The 21,532-nt window shown below is 36.6% G+C and overlaps 1 protein-coding gene across 1 annotated transcript in view; it reads left to right on the top strand.

Moving 5' to 3' along the window:
* The window catches only part of USH2A (usherin), a 369,679-nt gene that overhangs the window by 243,565 nt on the left and 104,582 nt on the right, over window positions 1–21,532 (top strand). Inside the window, exons 41-45 of the mRNA XM_058835000.1 lie at window positions 9,898–10,232; window positions 13,253–13,375; window positions 15,886–16,049; window positions 18,045–18,254; window positions 19,606–19,808. Of these exons, the coding sequence (XP_058690983.1) occupies window positions 9,898–10,232; window positions 13,253–13,375; window positions 15,886–16,049; window positions 18,045–18,254; window positions 19,606–19,808 (1,035 nt within the window). The remainder of the gene's footprint in view (window positions 1–9,897; window positions 10,233–13,252; window positions 13,376–15,885; window positions 16,050–18,044; window positions 18,255–19,605; window positions 19,809–21,532) is intronic.

Here is a 21,532-nt window from a genome sequence, read left to right as displayed (position 1 = left end):
CAAAAGCGTTAGATTCCTTTCCATTTTATTTTTCTTTACACCAGCCTCTGACATTATATTCCAGTACATTTTATTCCTTACACACCTGATGTATTTTCAATATTAAACTTAAATTATTACTTTTAACTCTCTAATCAGATCAGAAAATGACCTACTACCTTCTCCAAAATTTCAAGACTTCATTAAAATGCTAAGAAGTAAGAAAAGATTTTTTTTCCTGTAATTAAGTCTTCTGTATAATTATCAGATTTTTTTTTTAATGGCTAATGAAGAAAAAATAGCATTTTTATTCTCCTGATTTACAAAAGAGGAGTCTTACAGGACTACGTAGGAAGTTTTCAATTATTCACATCGTTCTGTTGGGAATGAACTCTAGAGGACAGGATAACTACCATTGTTTTGGCTTGCATACAAACTTCATTCAAGGGAAATTAGTGTAACCAAACAAGAGGGATTTTTGTAGCTTAGAAGCCTCTTTTGTGTAAATACACACATGCTTCCATGGATTCAGTCTTGTACTAATGCCAAAAGTATTGGTACAGTAGCTTGCTTACCAGAGCACAAAACAAAGGACATTTGCATAAGATTGAAGTTCATCTGTTAGATTTATTATTTTTTGGTATACATTGTATTTTCAAAAGGTAAACAGAGTAGTGTTACCAATGCAATCTGAATAGTTTGAGGGTATGAATTTCAGCAGTAAGCCAATACTGATTTTTTTCCTTTGTTCACACGTAATTTTAAGCTATGATAAAAAAGCTATTTACTATTAGACAAAAAAATCCTGAGCTTATGAAAGTATGCTTTAATGTCTAAGGAATTGCATGTTACCTCTGTGTTAATAGCAAATCAGTTCAATATGAGTACAATAGTTACTGTAAGAATTAATAACGATCGAACAGTAGTAATTATGATGAATTGCCAGACTGCTTATTGAAGATTTGGGCAATCTACTTCCAGGACTCTGCCTTCTGTACTTCTGTAGATATATCTTAATATTCCCCACAATTTATAGTAAAACATTTTTCATGAATTTGCCAGAAGCTGCAATGCTGAGTAAATAGTAGCTCTAGTTCAGTCGCATGCTTCCCCACATGTCCACGTTTCACTGCGTGAGCTTTTTTGTGTTGGCTTCAACTCTGAGCACAAAGACTCACTGCAACCTTTGAAGCTCCAGTTAATGTGGTGAGAACATAATGATTTTATATCTTACCCCTGATTTTTTTTTTTCTCCAAGTGCATTCAACACTCAATCCTAGTCTTAAAAGCCTGTGGGTTATCAGAGATTGTGTCATTCTTTACTGATGTCTTTTCCTGAGATCAGACACATGTGTTCAGTTGTAATTTTATTATATTTTGCTCAACTCTGAGATTAAGTAATCTACCAATACTGAAAGGTAGTTGGGTCATTTATTTCTTCTGAAATTTGAAGTCAGGCAATCCAACTTTCACTCTATTATAATTAAATTTCAATACAGCATTGTTTTTAAAATTTCTTTTCCTTTCTTACTGAAGAGTTTAAATGCTTATTTTCCTTATTCTTCCCCAGCCTGTCATAATATTCAAAACTCTTTAAAGACCTTTAATATCCCAAACTGTATGAACTCTTCTATGAATGGTTGGCAAATTTAGTGTCACTGCTGCTTGTGTAGTCTCGGGCTTGTGTTTTCCACATGGAGACAAATATTTTTCAGATCCATTAAGACTAATTTTTGTCAAAGATGCTGAAGCCTGGATGTTTTTATTTCCATGAATAGGTTTTACTGTCATTTTTTATTAATTTTAAATATTTAGGTTAAAATGTTCAAAACAGTTTAAGGTGACAGCATTGAATTGGGAAAAGTGACTTACATATATGCCTCTCCAAATATATTCACTCCTGAGTATCTCTTCTGCTACATTCTCTCTGTTACTTTACAGAGCATAGGTTTTTTGCTGATATTGACATAAATTCTTCTATTTGTCAAGTATTTTAATTTACTTAATATTGTTCCATTTTTTATTCATCATAAATTATAGAAAGTCAGGAACACTTGGTACAGTTCCTGTGCAGAGAGTATCCTATGGCTGAGATATTACTTCAGTTCGGATTTCTGAGATTCTAAAACTTCTTAAAAATCTTAAAATTTCTTTTGCTTCTCCAGGTCAGCAAGATGTTTATTTAATTTTTTAGCTTTTTTTTTTTCTAATAATAAATTATTTCTTCTCGCTTTAAAAAAAAATAAATAAATGAAGCAAAGCTATAGTTGCAGAAGAGCTCCTTGCACTACACCACCGATGAGATAATAGACAAGGCTTGCTGCACCCAGCAGTTTTCTCGCCTTCTGCTTGTTTGCAGATGGGAGCACCAGAGGAAGCGACTGGGATTTCATCTTACTTGTCGGTCTTCCTACAGATCTGTCAAATGGATTAGCTTGCTAGAGGTGGTGTTGTTTCCTTCCCTGCATTTTTATGGCAAATTCATGTCAGAGTAGTAGGGCTTGGAGAGCACTCAGGGCTTCACTGTGTCCCTGAGGCTGTCTTGTGTGAATGCTGTGTGCTGGTAAAGTACAAGAAGAACAAGGGAGCACCTGTTCTCAAAATGTTTAGGGATTTTGCCCAAATTCTCTAAAACTAGGGTGGAGATCTGCAAACCCACTGTGCCCCTTCACCCCAGAAATTGTTAGTCACACAGGCAGAACAACTGTGCAGTATTCTGCAAGGATTACCTCTTAGTGGTTGAAATGTTTTCCCATGTGGAAATAGGATGGATTTCATATGCAATTGCTTTACACTGGAGCCCCTAAGAGTCCTAGAAAGGCTTACTTTCCCTCCTGGGTAGCTCAAGCCCAGCACATCTGCAGTGCATGTATCACCTATGTAGTGTTCAAATGAAATTTGTGGAGTCCTTTGTGCTGTACAGTGCTCTTACCTCAGTGTCTACGATGGTAACTGTTACGAACAGGGTGGAAAACAAGCCATCTCTTTGGGAAGGAGATTTTAATTGCCTCTCACCCTAGAGAGAGCTGTCCTCCCAGGTTAGAGGAGAAGGTATTGGAAGGGCGCTGTGGGAAAGATTAGCAAGAGGCTCCTTTACCAAGACACGGTCGCAAATCAATAGAGGCTTTCAGCTGTCAGTGCAACCAATCCCTAAACCATGAGTGCAAATATTTACTTCTACTGAAAACAGAGAGAATTTACAAAAAAGAGAAACATATTTCCATTCCTTTATTTAGTCATTGAATCAATAAAAATGATTTGAGGATGTGAAGAATTCAAAGTGCTCCAGGATAGTAGTCACTTGAGTATACAGCTTATTTTCATAGACCAAAGCTTTCACTCTGCAAGGAGGGAAATATCAGCATGGCAGGTCACTCTCAGCATAAACACTTCTGATATGTGTGTGCTACTTTAACATTTAATTTTAATCAGAATGGACCAATATCTCTCCATAACATTTAACTTGCTTTCCTCTGTGCAACAGAAAGTGTAAGGGTGTCGATGATTTTTAAAGTACCCATTTCTGTGACACCTGCATGATATTTTTTAATATTTTCTGAATTGATAATGTTCATGGTAGCGGAGTATAATGCGCAATAAACTGCTTTTGTGGCTGATTAAATGCCAAAGTGAAGTGGAGGTATTCAGCAACTGCAAAAGCCGTTTATTTAGTATGTGCCAATGCCACGAACATTATTCCTGTTACACAAGATTTGCTATACCCTAATGTACAGAAGTAAAAAAGAAATTGTTTCCTTTTCTTGTGAGGGTTGCAATTGCTGTGCTGCTTCAATCTCACACTTCACACTGATATGACATTCACGAATGTAGCTAGGTTGAGTGGCTTGAGAAAGAGGCTGGTTTACACAGTGAATAATTATTTAATGGAGTTCTTTGTGTAGGAAAGGCATTATGTGGCTGGGTACACTGAGCGAAATTAACTGTAGTATACAAATATTTCAACTTTGGCCTTATAGCTTTTGGTGGGAGGAATTCCCTTTTCCTGCCAGGGCTTTTCTTGAAGATTTTGGCCTGGAAAAGGCAGCTGTAGTCTTAATTATTGGCTTAACCAGGGTCTTGCTGCCTCATATTGCCTGTATTGCTCCCCCTCCAATGACTGCCACCAACTGGCCCACTGAGAGATAAAAAACTGCAGCCATTTCCTGTCATCCTTCATGTAACTTTTTTTCCAAGATGGAAGTTGGCATGAGTTGTGCATAATCCTGATGTTTCTCCCCAGGGGAAACCTTTTTCTTCTTTTTTTTTTTTTTTTCTTTTTCCTTTTTAGTGTTTCTAAAGAGTGTATAAAAGAATTCCATCCTCATGGTTGGATAGAATAAATACCTCATTGGCATATAGTTCTTGTGCTGTTCTATTCCTTCATGATAACATAATTTAAAGAAACTTCCAGCAACTTGATTAGATACAAAATGAGAAAAATAAAAAATTATTATTACTTCTCTCTTAATATATGTTATATATGTTGCCTGTGAGGAATGAAGGGTTGTGGTGATTCTGTGGCACCTAACTGCCGTTCTAATTTCTTTTTTTTGTTTGTTTGTTTTGCATATTGATTCAATAATGTCATTGATTTTCCATGGATTGATTATTTTTCTGAAGTATTTCCTCATGAGTTCTCTGACTGAAGAAGGGTTATAGGCTTTTTAATTTGATTGTCATTCATGTTTGTTGTTACCCACAGAGATGACAGTCTCTTACTTTGCCATTAACCTGCCATTCTGTTCTTTGTATAGAAGAAACTGAAGCAGAGAAAGCTGCCATTCCATTCTCCAGATTGAACAATGTCATTAGTTTGCTGTCACAGTATCTTCTAGAGTTGCCATCTGTACTCTTTCAGTGCAGTAGATTATCATTAATTGCCACAGTGATAAACTTTTCTAGTAGCTATTTCTCAAATTTCACTACTAAATTGGATATGCAAGTGAGCAAACACAAATAAACAAGGCTCTATTTTTATAGACATCTTCTGTTCTTCATTAGCCCAGAAGCTGGATAGTGGACTGCTAAATGTCTTTTGTTCTGTAAATAGGATGGGATTAAAATACATGGGAGAAAGATTTCAGCTGTAAGGAACAGATATCACAACAGATTTAAAGCAACATACCTTGTAATTACAGTTTGAGTATCGTCCATGAAAAAGAAGGTGTTTTCTTTATACATTTTCCATTTCCCAAAGAATTAGTTATAGACACATGTTCTAGAGCTGGGTTTTTTTGTCTCACACATTAATGTTTGCTGTCCTATGAACTTGATTCTGATTACAGAATGTTGGATGCAATGCTAATTACTCCAAAGTCAATGAAGTTGGTACTAACAGTGAAGTGATCCTTCAGTGTTCCTCCTCTGCAGGTCACTATGTGGCAGAGAATGAGGCTGTGAAGACCCTCCAGGTTTAAACCCCCTGTTGCTATTTCATTCTCCAAACACTTCAATCTGCAGTTACCCTAGAACATAATTTTGAGAGTAGAAACAACCTTGATTCCTAAGCTATGTCTGCTAAAGGGAGATGGAGTATGCCAAGGTAACAGCTTCATGCTGAGAAAGAAGAAAAAAAAGGGCTTGGATTTTGTTCCTCACCCTTCCAGTTTTATGCAGGTATGGCTTGTGCATCAGGGAAATTGTTTAGGAGCGATCAATCCTTGTGTGAAGATTGCCTTGTAATGCTGCTAAGGTCAGGGAGACCTTGGTTCATTTGACACATAAGTGCTGCTTGAATGACTTAGGATATTCCAACACCCATAGGAACAACCTTAACTTGCACACTTGAGGTTTTCCACGTTAGGACTGTGTTTTCTTGCACAGCTTGTTCATTTGGTATAGATTATACAGTGAGGTTTCATCAGCATCGTCCCTCTGCCTTTGATAAAGTGTTGCTGTTTAGGATCACAAATGTTCTTTCATTCTTTTGTTTTTCCCACTACTCAAGCAAAGTTCTAGGAGTTTTTGTAGTAGCAATCTGTTACTGCAAACTTGCATGATACTGCAAACATGCAGTTCTTCTGTGGTAGTCCTTGCTGAAGATGGGTGTAACTCGTGCAAAGTTTATGAGCAGAACTGTCAGTGACCTTTCTCAGAATTTGCATTTCCAGTATGATCCTGGCTCTTGACTGAACTCACAAAAATTTCTGTTAAGACAGATAAGAATTTGGGGAGAAATTCTTCTCCCAGGTATTTGGGGGGAGCTGGGAGATTGTCAGAGGACTAGTTCAGTGTCTGGAATGCAAAATTAGCAGGTCTTTGTTTGGAGTTTTGCCTCTTTCTGATACGTGATTTGGTCTGGGATTAAGTCTTTCTATTTCTAAAACTGGAATAATAATATTTGCAATTTGAGACTTACAATGTGCTTTGAGACCAACAGTGAAAAGCTCTCAGTAGTGTATTTATTACATTCTGTTTGTAGAGGTTACAAGCAGTATCTAGGAGAAATGAGAATAAAATTAAGCCAAACACACTGATTTAAAAGCAAACTGTTGAAGCCAGGCCTGAACAGTAAAATAGCTGACATGTGCCAATGCCTCTCCTCAGATAGCTCAGAATTAAGTTGCAGGGTTCCAACTGCTGTCAAAAAAGGAAAAAAAATTCCAAGGTTATAACTGTTTAATGGGGGGAAAATGGCTAATTTCTGTCTCTTTAAATTTTGTGGTGGAGAAAATAAGGTCCTTTGATCTTTAAATGAAAGCTTCCAGAGTCATTACATTGAATCAGTTAATCTCTCCCAGTAGTTACCTTATTCTCTCTTCCTCATGGGCATCCTCTTTCATGGTCTCAGTGCTGAGCTTCAAATCAATGAACAAACTGTTACTGCTTCCAACACAGCCTGTCTAGTGAGCTTTCCTGCTTTCATGCATTGCCAAGCTCTTACCTCAAACCTTGGCACATCCAAGAGGAGAAGAGGTCCAGTAGTGCCACATGTGTGTTAACCAGGCTGGCTCCATCATCTTCATTTAGGGGTTCAGGCAGTCCCTTGCCTCTTGACAAGAGATGTTTGTGAGGGATTGCATGTCCTGTCATTCCCAGGTGATGCAGGTAATTCTAAGCACCTTAAGTGACACAGCAGGGTTAGGGAGTATCCTGGGTCATCCCATTACCTAGTTTAAAAAACTATTAACCAGAACAACAACAGATCTTCATATCTTTGTGTGCGATATCCATGCCCAGACAAAAATAAGTTACACTGTGTGTGCTGCTGGCTGCATATGCTCTTTATTCAGAATGGTTTTAGTTTCTCCCAGAGAAAAAAAAGTCCCACTGTTAGCCCCACAAAGCATATCTGTTACTCACAGTATGAGCTACTGTACCTGTCAGAGCACAAAAAAATGCTGTGAAGTAGCACATGGGAGTTTTTGAAGGTGTTACCAGCTAGTGCACACACAGTTTGAAACTCAAGAGCTGAGGTTATGGAGCAGCCTTTGTTCTCCTGCCATTAATCTGTTCCTTTATGTGAAGGGGTTACAGAGTATGGTGAGTCTTGCTCAAGTTGTGTTAGAGTAATTTTGTAGGCTTAGACATAAAAGTTAGACATCAAAAATGAAATGTGATTAGAAAACAACTCATCCTCTCTTCCAGGTGCAAAGTGGATGTTTTGAGACAATTTTATCTTCTGGGAGGGTAGTACCAGGTATTTTCCAACGTATTTGGCATGCATTTTTTAGAAGTCACCTAGCATTAAGCAACAAGAAGGCTTTTTTCACCAGTAATAACAGATTTGCATCACTAATGTGCAGATAAAAGACCTCAAATACGTTATTTTCACTGAGACAGAATTTCAGGATAGGTACCTCACGCATACATGTCCAAAAGTTGTACAGTTTGTGTTCCAGTTTCTGACTGTGTATCACTTACTTTTCTTTGTGTTTACTTCCCTTGTTTCTAGTTGTGTCCCTTGCCTCTTGCTCCATTCCTGGGGTGAGAGGCCAAAAAGGCCTTGACACTTTGTAAGTGCTGCTCAGCAATAACAAAAATATCCCTGTATTGCCAGCACTGTTTTCAGCACAAATCTGAAACAGCCCCATACTAACTCCATTCTACTATGAAGTTAACTCTTCCCAGCCAAAACCAGCACATGTACTTAAAAACTTTTTCTGTCTGTGCTAATTATCCATTCTTCTGTTTCCTAAGATCATCGCTAGATCACATTAAATTCAAAAAGAGGGTTCCGCTCAATGTCTGTGAGAATAGTGTAGAATCAATTCCTATCTTGTGTTAAATTTTGTACTGCTTAAATCAGTGGTATTTTCTTTATTTGTTCAAACATGATCTGGGGCCAGATGCAACAGAAATCTGAATGCAGCATTTGATAATTAGCCAGAGCTAAGCCTTTCCTATGTGGGCACCAATAATCTTGGTTTTGCTGTCTTTACTCAAGATCACCCTGTCTCTAATACTCTGTTTAATAGTATTCCAGAATTTGTTATCAAAATCCTTCAGCTTTCTCCAGCACTTTGCTGCCAGCTTTCTTACAAGTCTGATGGCCTAAGAGGTCCTTCTAAAATAGAACATTTTGTAATCCTATTTTTTAAAAAATGATCTTATAAATCAAGCTTCTCTGTTTCCATGGCCGTGTATAATTGCACATATACATTTTTAAAGATAGTTATTTTGTAGACTGAGAGAATTAAGGAAAAAGTTTGAATTAACTGAAACTAAAGTACTGTATTATTACTATTTAACACTTCAGTATTTCCTTTGTGTTACCTAAGTCTTAGACATATACCTAGGTTTTAGGCATATCTAGGTTTTCTCCATTTCTGTGTTCTTTTCTATGTTGGATTCAATCCTTAATTATCTTGTGCCTGGGAGAAAAAGAGACAGCAATTGCTATAGATGAGTAGGTAAATGGCAAGGAAAACAGTCCCAGAGCAAAGCAAATCTCTTATGCTTCCTGCACTGGGATTTCTAGGGAAATGAGTATTGATAGATGCTTTTACACTACCTTTAGGAAACTGTGAGATTCTTAACACATGTTGAGTTACATGTCCTTGCCTTGCCAGTCTGAAGACCCCTCTGTCATGGTACCATGGCAAAAAGCCTTAAAAAGTAATTTAAAACATCCATGCATTTTATAGTGCAATTATTTAAGTGTGATTTCTCAGTGGAGCTAGTAAGAATAAATATATATAAATGTGCTATCAAAAAAAACCAAAAAAAAACAACAACAAAAAAAAATCTCACCTCAGTTTAGTAAGAGCAAAACCACAGTAAGAGTAGCAGTTTGTGTGCATGTGTATATACATATATATATATAATGTGTGTATAAATCTATAAAAAACCTGAATTCTGTATGTAGCTTCCAATCTTTTTGTGATAAAGTTTTCTCAGTATCATTTTATAGTTCCAAAAATGGAAAATTGTGCCTGTTCTTTGTCTAATACTTACCAGTGCAATATATTAATTGATAATAAAGGGAAAATATGCGTATTTTGTCATATGAAGAGTGCAGAAAAATCTGTTTTTTTTTATAGGAGCTAATGCAGTTACATCTTTCTGAAAATTATGCAACACAAAATAAGATTTTTTTTTTACTCTGCCACTGGTAGTCAAGTAAACCAGGTAATACACCCTAAGAAAATAAGTGACATTCAGTGATACTTATGATTTTTAGTGTCCTTTTGCTAATGCATTTGAACATCACATCAAATTTTTAGTGATGTGGAGCGTCCTGAACTAGTAAAGCAAAAGAATAGATTTTTCAAAGGTTACAACTGTTTCTCTGGACCTCACTAAAATTATAGATTAGATTTATAACTGATTTCCCTTTAAAAATAAAAGGTCTGTTTTGACTGAAAAGAACATCTTCAGATTCCACTTGTGTCCATCTGTAGCATGTTATGTCTGTATTTCTGAAATCTGACTGTAAGAAATCTGTGTTTAATTGTATTTTTTTTCCTTCTCCTTCAGGTCTCCTGGAAGCCTCCACTGATTCCTAATGGAGAAATCCTTAACTATGAGATTCGCATGCCTGACCCACGCATTGTCATCGCTGGGAACCCTTCATCGAGGCTGAGCCATTTGGTGACCAACCTGATCCCCTACACAAACTACTCGGTCACGGTGATAGCTTGTACTGGAGGTGATGGCTTTCTAGGAGGCTGCACAGAGAGTTTGCCTACAAGAGTGACCACACCCTCGACAGTTCCTCAGAGTGTCAGTCCCTTGTCCGTGATTCCAATCAGTGAATCCTTTATTGCCATCTCCTGGCAACCACCGCTAAGGCCCAATGGTCCCCATCTGAGGTAAGCTGAGACTGAGAGAGCAGTTTGCTTCTCCTTACCTAAATCTGACTCAGAAAATTCTGAGTGGTGCAGACTTTGTCATGTGATCTCTTAATTTTGGACTTCTTGAAATTCCTCCCTAGGGCTCAGAGAAGAGCCAGTATTATTCAGGGCAGGTGTGTTGTCTGTGCTGGAAGGCTCTGGGTCTCAGATCAGGGCTGTCTGAAAAACCAGAAGGAGCAAGCACAGGATATTTGCAAGGTTGTAAGTGGTTTGGGCTGCAGCATCAGCCACTTTGTGGTGATGAGTTCAGGCAACAAGTTTCATCAATAAAATAACAAGAAAAAGATGAAATCTCTGTAAACATGAGTAATTAACACATCCAATATTCTCTATACTCTGAGTTATTCCACATGAAGAGAAAGTGACCATTTGGAAGGATGATGACATGAAATAATCTTCAAAAATTAAGTGATGAATACATTTTCAATGAGACAGCGCATGAGAAAAATTGAAGTGTTAGAAGTGTGATAGCCAAAATAGGAAATGCAAGGAAATGATGGATATAGCAGACTGGATTTCACCACAGGAGCCAAAGAAAGGAATCTCCTCTGCATTTTGTCTGGAATGATGGGATGGGAATCTTGACTTGAATGTTGAATATTGAGCATGTGTGTGTAGATACACATTAAAAAATACAGATTTGAGTGCAAAAAAGGTTTCTATAGACAAACATATCTATACACAATTAAAAATGTCAAATCTTTGATTCTAGTACTTTAACATATCGTGAAACATTGTGCATGGAGTTATAGCTCTGTACTCTGTATGTTCTGGTTAGTAGCTCTCTTCTAGGTGCACTGATGGGTTCAATAATTATCATGTAATGCCGTTTCAGTTGCGTATGTTATTACAGCACAGTAGCTTGACTTTTTCTTCAGGCTTAATTAGGGCACACTACAACTGAATGAAATCATGATTGCTCTGCAGTAAAATTCAAAGTTTTAGAAAAGCAGTGTCTGTTATTCTAGGGTTAACAACATGACCATTTTACCATAGATTATTGAAGTAATTCAGCACGACCTACATCTGCAGATTTCATTTCTTTCATGGTGTGCCATGCTGCCTTCAACAAGAACAACCACTGAAGCAGCTGCTCTGTACAGCATGATGGAACAAGAAGTCTGCAGCAAGCAGAGTAGCAGCAGCAGCTGCCAGTGGGGGTGATTTACACATGATCACCACTCAGTGTTCAAAAAGATTTGATGTTTTTCAAGACTCATCTATGAAATATATTGGACAGAATATGCCAGGATGGTTTCCTATAAAGCTGTAAAGATCTGTCTTTGGGTTGACACTGATGAACCACTCATGTGAGAGCTGTTCTTGTTATAAAGTCATCTGATTTTTTTGACAGAATGTAGTTTAATTAGCTTTTGCTTTTTAATTTCTGAAGTTATAATCTGAACTTCTGCAGTATTTCAGTGCACAATGCTTGCTTTTACCTGTTAAAGATTATTCCCTAAACTAAAGGGGAAAAGTTGTTGGAAGTTTTGCCCATACTTGCTAGCTCCTATGGAGCACAGGAAGTGTCAGATTTCTTTCATGAGAGCATCTCAGTTGATTCCTGGTTTTGAAGCAACACTAAATCACTGTATGCAGTACCTGTTAAATACCTCTTCATTCAGGGTCTCAAGTCTGGGATGGTGTTGTCCAATGTGCCCTTATCAGACTGGAGATTATGATAATTTCAAGTGTCAAATTGCACACAAAGCCATTGGTCAGTCAATTACAAGAGTGGTGACCCATACCAAGATATTCTACAGAACAACTAAACATGGAAACATTTTCACAAATGATTCAAAATATTTAAAATGAGAGTGTTTAAAATCTGCCTGAGTATCCACATACTTTTGTCTGGAATTTAGCAGTAAGAATCTTTCCAGAATGGGAGGCAGGGACAAGATGAAGCAGAGCAGCTCAGCACTTAAAAGAATCAAGTTATGTATTTAAGTGAATATATATGCGTATGACCCTAATTTGCTGGGGTATCAAATTGAAACAATTATTGAAAGAATAAATTAAACAATCCTGTGGAATGTAATAAAGCGTACTAATCCTAAAGATTTTGAACAAATATATCTGATTTTGTTTTCTTTAGAGTGTAGTTTCCTTTGTAATCCCTAGAATAATTAGGAAATGCAAACTATAATATTATCCCCTTTAGTTTGTGTAGGCACTAAGTGATCTAATTTTTGTTAAATTCCATAAAGGTTCTGTATACAAGATGATGGAGAGTGTGTGATGCAGCCTGGGTGGAAAGCATGTTTTCCAAATCAGGCAGTCTCATGGCTGACCTGATGAAAGATGGGCTTTGGCTGACCTGCTGTTTGGAACAGAGACAGGAATACTGCTTCAGATACCAATTAAAACCAGGATGAAATAGTTTGGTCTTTCAAGCTCACATCATGAATTTCTACCCAAACACAAAGGTGCCTTGCTAAGGTCTACAGATGGCTGGAACAGTTAACTCATTCTGTGCCTGTTAGCTCCTGTAATTTACACTGTGGTTATTTGCAAACACATGAAGTACAAAGGCACTCTTCAGCTACTACTAATAGTAAAATAATAATGGCAGTGCTCTTTGTTTCAGCACATTTTCAAGAAAGAGACATAATCATTTCATGTTCTGGAGCAACCTGTGCTTATCATGCAAGTCTGCATAAGACACTGTTATGGGCTACTTGGACTTGATAACATTTCCACAAAGTTTAAAATCCGTAAATTATTGAATAAAGTAGGTTTTTTCCAGGTGGAAATGCTTCATTTTCCATTTTCAAAGTGTTTCCTTTTTTTTTTAAAGTAATTGAATGTTTTAAATCACAAACCATTAAAAAGAATGTTTATCTCAGGAAGTTTACAGCTGCAAAAACAAAATAATGTGTGGCTTTAAAAAAACCTGGTTGGGTTATTTTTTGTGTGTGTGTGTGTAATAACATTAGTTGAGATAATCCTGGTGTTCTGCTTGTCTTTTGTGTTAGATATGAGCTCCTGAGACGTAAAATCCAGCAACCACTTGCATCAAATCCCCCTGAAGATTTAAATCTGTGGCACAATATTTACTCAGGAACTCAGTGGTTTTATGAAGATAAGGGTCTTAGCAGGTGAGATTACAAAAACTATAAAAAAAAATGCTGGCATTTTGTATAGTGTATGTTTAATAGTTCAAAGTATTTCTTGTGTCTTTATGTAGTGAACATATTAATTATGTAATGAAATATTTTTTGTCATCATCTTTGGTGTTAATCATTCTAATATGCAGGGATTTATTATTAGTGTGTCATTCTTGAGTCATACATTGTTTTGCTTTGAAAAACAAATGAAAATAAAAATCTCATTAAATTTTAGCTTCGATATGCTCATGTAATCAAACCATTTAGATTTTTGTGTACAGATGCTGTAGATTTGTGTGTTGTCAAAGTTACAGCACAGGCAGAATGCATGTTTGAGGGAAAGATCTGAAAATTGTTTTCAGCAATGATTTTTACCTGATTTTGTTGTGCTAGTTTCATCACCATTAAAAGCAAGGTGTTTAGAGTGGGGAATGGAGTGTGCTCTGTTCCTCAGTATGTAACAGACCTGCTGTGTGGGGAAGAGCAAGACATTTACTCTTGATCAACCTTAGTTTCTACATCTTGAAGTCAAGGCTATTGCTCTTTAAGACAAAACACACAAATGAAGAAATTGTAATGGAAGTCAGCATGGATTCTGCATTGGGCTTTTGTAGCTAAAGTCTCAGGAAAACCCTCATGGATGGTTTCAAGGTGTGTGTGCTCTTGTCACTGTCATGCTTTATGAGAACTCCATGTCAATCACTGCCCCTCAAATACCTGTACTTTCCTTCTACTTTTGTTAAAATTGTGTGAGCATCCCTCCTGAGCAGAATGGGAATCAGGAGAACATGACCTCTGCTCCTGTAAGAGACACACCTAAGCAAGCTGAGAGCTACTACCTCCCTCTGGCTTGCTTCTGCCTACTTGCTGAAAGCTTCTGCTCATTTCCATCTGTTGCAATAACTGCTCACAGAGCTGTTCTTTTACCAATCCTGCCCAAGTGTCCATTTCTTTCTCTCAGCCATGCTTGAAAGTCTGCATTGAGTTGCCTTTGGTTTTAGCTTTGTATATTTTAGTGTGTGTAACAGTTATGTCAGCAATTCAGAGGTGGCAGTACATTCATAGGCACCATGGTATTTTGGATTGAATGAGGTATGGCCAAAAAAGTGTGCCTAACCCTTGGACACACCTGAACATTTCTCCTGGGGAAGGTTCTGCAACCTGCAGCTATGTTTTTGCAGTTAACAGCTCAGGATAAATTTGTGGCTGGAGAGAAAATGCTGCAGACAGGCTCAAGCACTCAAGCCTCATTTTTCCCAAAAGAAAATTAATATATCAGAATTTATTTTCATTTGTCATATTTTAAGCATATTGCAGAATTAGTGATCTTGTCTTATGGTTTCTTCATTTCTAATAGGCTACGACAAGCTCCTTTTATTTTCACTGTTAAAAATATGGATCAAAAAAATGAATCAAAAATTCTCATAAGTAAATTGCAGGACTAAATTATTTTATTTATTTTTATTGTATGTGTGCTACAATGTCAAAGAGAAAGGTAAATGTTTGCAAGTGACAGAAGATGCAGAGAGAGAAATAAGTTGTGTTTTGTATATTTTCCCTGTTTGTCAATGCTTAAAGTTGGAGCCAGTGAGTTCCCATTAATTTGCTTTCTTCTCAGTGGGACTGCTAAAGCTTAGCTCTTTTAAAATCAAGGTGTTATAGTAAAGCATCTAAAATAAACATTAAAAGTAAAGTAAATATACACTGTGAGTGAATATTTTTCGTACTAAAATCTCTAAATATTAGGCATTTATCGTATGCCCCTTTATTGCATCTGACGTTTATCCTGCTGGAGCCTCAGTGAAAAATTGAACAAGATGATCCTGAGTTTCTGTCTTTGTGCAGTTTTGTGTGAGGCTTTTTGTGAGGAAATTAAATTTGAGATTATGGAATCCCACTTAAAGTAAGTTAATATGCCTTTTGCTATGGGGAAGAAATGATGACATGACAGTCACTTGGTTTACTAAATACACATGTAGTTTTTAATAAATCTGTGTAATTGGAATATGCACGGTTCTGAGCAAAATTACTTTATTAAATGAGTTTGAGCTCCTAGGTGCCTTTTTTGGGATGTTTTTGTAGAAGAAGAGTCCTGACTGTATGGTGAATCCCTTTTACAAATGATATCCTGCAAGTTAAAATCAATGGGTTTCCCAAAAGAGGAAAAAAGCCTCATTTGATTAAATTCTGATCCAAATTTTGGCAGGTTGCCACTACTGTAATTGCATATTGAATTGAGCTATAATCTCTCAACACCTCAGAAGCTGCAACTATGAAGAAGTGAAATAATGTGTTTTATTTTTGTTACCATGTTAATCATGCTGAATAATTTCCACAAAATAGATGCTTCTTATGAAGACTTATGAATTCATCCCATAAAGATGAATTTTTGTGTAGGGCGAGAAGAATCCACAAAACTTTGGCATAGGCAGAAAGTTAACAGCAAATATTTTCTATGTCTGCATTTTTAATTCCATTTAATTATTTTTAAAATGTCCTAGGTACACAACATACGAGTACAAGCTCATAGTGCACAACGAGGTAGGATATACATCAAGTGAAGAAGTGATAGCTACTACATTAGCAGGGTTACCAGAGAAAGGAAGTGTCCTCGTTGCACGTGCTGTTAATCACACTGCCGTGGAAGTGGAATGGTCAAAACCAAGTAAGTGTGCTTAGTATTTATTCCAGTAACTAGATGTTAACCTTCCATCACTTACCATGGCCTGCCTTGCTCTCAGAGGAAACACAGTCCTTGCCTTGATTTATAATATACCTAAATGTCCTTGAAAGGAGAGGAAAGAAATAGGGGAAAAAATGTGCACGTTTTGCTCTTCCTTCGCCATGTTCCTATTTATTATATGCTCTTTCTGCAGAATGAGAATAGTGAAAATGAGGAAATAGTTAATGCAAACTCATGAGACATGTATAAAGCAGTACTGTATAAAGTCTTGTTGTCTTTGTGGCCTATTTCACCCCTTTGTATAAAAATTTGCATCTACATTCCATCATGAGAAGGAGAGAAGGACGAGAAGGATGAGAAGATTCCCTTTCTCTTCCTTTATGCTCTGCTCCTTAAAATGAATTTAGCCAATTTCACTAGTTGGTTTGTTAATACAGCAGTGGGGAATTTCTTCATGACTTAAATGCAAATGATATTGTAAGGACTGGGTGCTGAATTGCAGCAAATGTAGTCTCTTTATTTTATAATTGCATGCCTGAAGTAAGCATGCTTATAAAAACTGACAAATGTAATAGATCTGAAGCAGCTCACTGAAGTTTCATTACCTTAGTAATCTAAACCCCTGACCTTCTAGATGTAGGTAATGCAATCTGGTTTTATTTTCATTTATATCTTAGAAATTTCCTCCATATATGTTTGTGAATGTAGAAGTTAAACACCAAGACAAGGCCAATCATTCTTTGAAAACCTTATCATATTTTATTACTTCCTATCTTGCAAATAAGCTTATTAACTATTTTATATATCAGTGTTTTATCCTTTTCCATGATATTAGTTTTCAAATTGTTTTTTTGTTTTCTTTGGGAACTTGAGAGCCCTCAAGATAAGTTGCCTTGCTTTCTTTCTCTACTGAAAGTTTCTGACTTCTAAGGATTTAGGTCTTGCATCAGTATCACTTAAAAATAATGTATAATTCTTGATTAAGAGTTTAGATGACAAACCCACATTAAGTCTTAAAATTTGCTTTTGGCTTCTATCAGTGCTCTGTCCCAGTGAGCTGAGTCCTGTTCAGTAGCACAGTGTGTCATTTCAAGATTTTTCTGTTAGTGCTTACAGTTTTTGTTGTAATTATACTTTTTATCTCGATGCCTAGTGGAAAAGCAGTTGCATTTAGTCAGACCTGAACTTAAACTGCTTGACAAAGGACAGATAAGATAACTGATGACATCTGAGTTACTAAAATGGAGAAGACTTGCTTGAAATCTGTGCTTATCCATCAGCTCAGACCAGTGAATATCCTTCGCTGTGTAACCAGAAAATTTTATTGTGTTTTCTTTCTTTCTCTGGGGAAGTTAATGCTGGGTAAAATACGTTTTAGAAAGAAATGTGAGGATTTGTGGTTTTTGCCCTGTATGTATAATGCTTCTGAATGTATTACAGCTTCTCATGTAGATGATGTGCTCATGCTTGTTCTGAAACAATAACACATAGCTTCTTGCTCTACTGTGAATGGCCAAAATGCCATCTGGGTAAAGCTGAATGTCACTGGAATTTATGGCATAGGCACAAGTCCTTTATTCATGGCTAGAGGAATAACACAGGATTGGAGTGGGCTCTGGGAAGTGATGTTTGAAGGGAAGGGGCAAAAAGGCCGGCACACCACTGTTTGCAGTGGGTTTTATCTATTTTTTGTTTATTCCATTGTCTTCATGGGGATGTCTAGAGGAAGAAAGCTTTCTCCGGTGTTGGATAGGATGATGAACCATTAATGATTTTGACAAATTAGGGAGAGCAGAGTCTGCATCACTCATTAATAGGGTGAAATTGGAGGCACTTAATAGAATATTTCCTTCCTTTTTTTAAAATAAGAGGGTCTGTGTAAAACTTAGTTTTCTCTTCACAATGAATGTTGATAAGAAACTTGCTGACTGGATATTTCCCAGCTGATGTCCCAATGTTTTTCCATTCTTTTCCTAGCATTGCAGGATTTACAAGGAGATGTTGTTTACTACACCCTCTTCTTGAATTCTTCTGATGAGAGAAGATCTCTGAGGATCCAGGCTGATGTAAACTCTGTAGTCATAAATGATTTGCAGCCCAACACAGAGTATCTGATATTTTCTCAAGTTTTTAACGGAGTCCACAGCATCAACAGTGAAGCTGTGCATGTGACTACCTCAGATGGAGGTTGGTTAGCAGTGAATGCAGCTTGGCTTAAAATCTGAGAATGAAATTGATTTTTGTTAGGGTTGAGATCAGTCATCCTTCCATTATAAAATTTCCGGTATAAAAGGAAAAAGGTCTAAAACGTTAAAATGCTTAAGTGCTGGTTGTCATCATGTGGTAGATCAATAAATGGTCCCACTGAGACAGAAGCAAAAGCTCTAATAGCAGATATTAACCCAGTTTGCTCTCATCTTCTCCTGCATATTCCTGTCTGTGTGCACTATGTTTGGAACTGAGTTCATATCAATAAATGGTGGAATTTAGAAACAATTAATGGGTTTTTTAAAAGATTTGCTCTGTGAAGCGACGTGCTTTTGACATGACAGCTGTACACAGGGCCTTTCCTGAGTCACTAGAAACTCTGGGTGCAAGTTCAGTCTCTAAGAAAATTCTTTATGAGTCATTTCTATGCCAGTGGGCAAGTACAGAACTGGAGGTGGAGGTTGAGGATAAAATAATAATTAAAAAAAATTGTGCATCTGAAATGTGTTTAGAATGGTCTTTCTAATCTTTTTGCTTTATAAAGTCTCATTATAAACATTATAATATCATTACCTCAGAAGCAAGTGTTCCAGGTCATTAGCAAAGCACTTTAAGGGAGGATTCCATTTCCTTTCTCATGCCAAAGGTCAGCACCTTTTGTTTATAAAATAGAATTGATGGTAAGGACAATTTTTCAACTGGTAAAGGTGGGTTCTTATGATAAAAATAGGCCTTTGCATGGTCATTTATGACATGCTGAGATAATTATGTAATTTAACGCTAAGAAAGGTGTTGGTTTTTTTTGTTTTTTCTTTTTTTTTAAATAATGTTAGACTTCATCATTACCTATAGTAATCAACATTTGAAACCATTTACATAATGGCAATATTGCATATTGCTTCATCTATAAGGCTGATAATGTCACGTTCCATCAGACATAAGGTATTTCGGTCTCAGGTTTTGCTTTAAAAGCAAAATGCTCTATTCTTTTTTATTTTTTTTAAGAATTAGGACTGGGGAGACAAAAATAATATTTGCATGTTGGCAGTGCAGATGGATGAGTAATTTATCATCATATCTCACTGGCCACATACTACTGATGATTGACACTGTGCTCTGGTATAAAGCATTTTACCATCAGCTCTCATGATTTCTAACTGAGAGTATAATAAGCCAATTTACAGAAGACTACAGACTGTGATAACTTCATCAGAGGAAAGCAGATAAGCAGTGAACCCTTTGCTAAACCTAAATACTAATCTGCATTTGGTTAAACAAGTGCTTTTGCAGAGACAGCTGGAGTTTATTCACTTTCTTCCTTTATTTCTAGAGCCTGAGGGCATGTTCCCTCCAGAGGTTGTCATCATCAACAGTACAGCTGTACGTGTCATCTGGACATCGCCTTCAAACCCAAATGGTGTTGTCACAGGGTACTCTGTCTATGTAAATAACCAGCAGTACAGGACTGGAATGAGCGAGCCGGGATCTTTTCTTTTGGCAGATTTGTCTCCCTTCACGGTGTATGATATACAGGTCAGAATGTATTTTCTGGGTTGTGTAACATACTTTAATTTTACTTATTTACTTCTACTTGGATTTCCAAGAAGAATATTGGTTCATAAATTTCTGTACACGCATGCGCATGTGTTTGCATTGATGCTTGTGTGCATATCCATACAAGGAATAGATTTATTTTTAGCATATTTTGGTTTGTGTACACTTTTCATCACAAATTTCAATTATCTCTTTTTTCAAAGTGTCAAAATTCCATTTACTTCCCCCTAAATGCTCTGTGCTTCAGCATTAGCAGAGCCCTAATATATATTACAAAGAGGCAAAGATTCTACTCCTACTCATTAAAAGAAAATTGCAATTGTTTAAGAAACATTAGGCATGTATGATGTATCTGTACAGTGAAATAATGATGTTGCATTTGACACCCCATTATCAGGTTTTTTCCTTACCCTTTTGAGGAGACAGCAGAGCTGATCTCTCAAATCATCTCAGTACTTTCTATGGTCTTTAATACGTGCAACATTTTTTCTTTGCTTTTTCCTTTCTCTCCCTTCACCTCTCTAGTCACACATCTAGTGAAAGGCAAAATACTGTGGGCAGAAACATAATAATAAAAATAATAAAAAAGAAATCTCTCTATCCCAACTTTGTATTAAACGCCTCAAGAAATGAATTTTGACACTTAATTGTAACTATTCCTGTCTATTTCATGAAGGTTTGGTTTACATAATTATATATGAGACAAACCTAGTAGTACCATATATACTTAATTCTGAAAATTTCCAGCCAGTTACTCTAAGCCATAAATAAACATCACAGACAGGCACACCATAACAGATTTCCATGTTCCAGCCCCTCTGAAGCAGCAAACCTCCATCCATGAATACACATATGACTTTCTGAATGCCACTTGGAAACACATTTGTCTTTTCTCAATAACAATGCAAATTCAATGTACTGCCTCACTTATAGACCCTCTGTATTAATTTACCATGGCCACCTTCTGTTGCTTGAGATGTTAATTATTCTCTTCTGCTGTGCTAGTATTTGCATCAACAGGATAGGTAAAAGCAAAGTAAGACGCCTTTATTGTTTTTTTCTTTTGATTATTTTTCTTCTTTTCCTGGAAACAATATTATCTTGGATGCTGTGCATCTCACTGGTAATCTTACTGTATTATTTTTCATTTTCATGATTTTTTTTATTTGGAGTAACTTACCTGTTGGCAGTACAGAAACAATGTCAGGATCCTTCATTACGTCTTTCACTTTTCCTCTTAGTTTAATCCCAAGAAGTGAAGGAATAAGAATTTATTTCTGTGACATTTTTTCATAAAAAATGTATTATTTCTATTTGCATTTCTCACTTCTAATTTATAAAATAGACATGAAAGAATAGAAAACACTAAGAAAAACTTCTTTTTTTTTAATGTCAGAATATTTAGTAGGAATATAAACCTTACTCAAGGCCTCAAATGAAAGAATGTTTTTTTCAGTGTTGTGTACCAGGGTATAGATATACATGCAGAAAAACAAGTTCATTGCAACTCTTTTGGTGATAATTTAAGAGAAAACAGCAATTAATGCCAGAGGGCTACGTGTACCCTTCCTTTGAAAATCATGTGGGAAAATGTGATACAGTGCAGTATATCTCTGGCAGATACACTTATCTCAAAGCTGCAGTATTTTCCTGGCTGCATGGAATCTGTTAAACAGAAAATAATTATATCTCAGGTGAAGAGA

The sequence above is a fragment of the Poecile atricapillus genome, chromosome 3 (genome assembly GCF_030490865.1).
Source record: "Poecile atricapillus isolate bPoeAtr1 chromosome 3, bPoeAtr1.hap1, whole genome shotgun sequence".
Classification (NCBI taxonomy): domain Eukaryota; kingdom Metazoa; phylum Chordata; class Aves; order Passeriformes; family Paridae; genus Poecile; species Poecile atricapillus.
The sequence above is the reverse complement of the archived record's forward strand: the minus strand, read 5'-3'. Positions and strand labels throughout refer to the sequence as shown.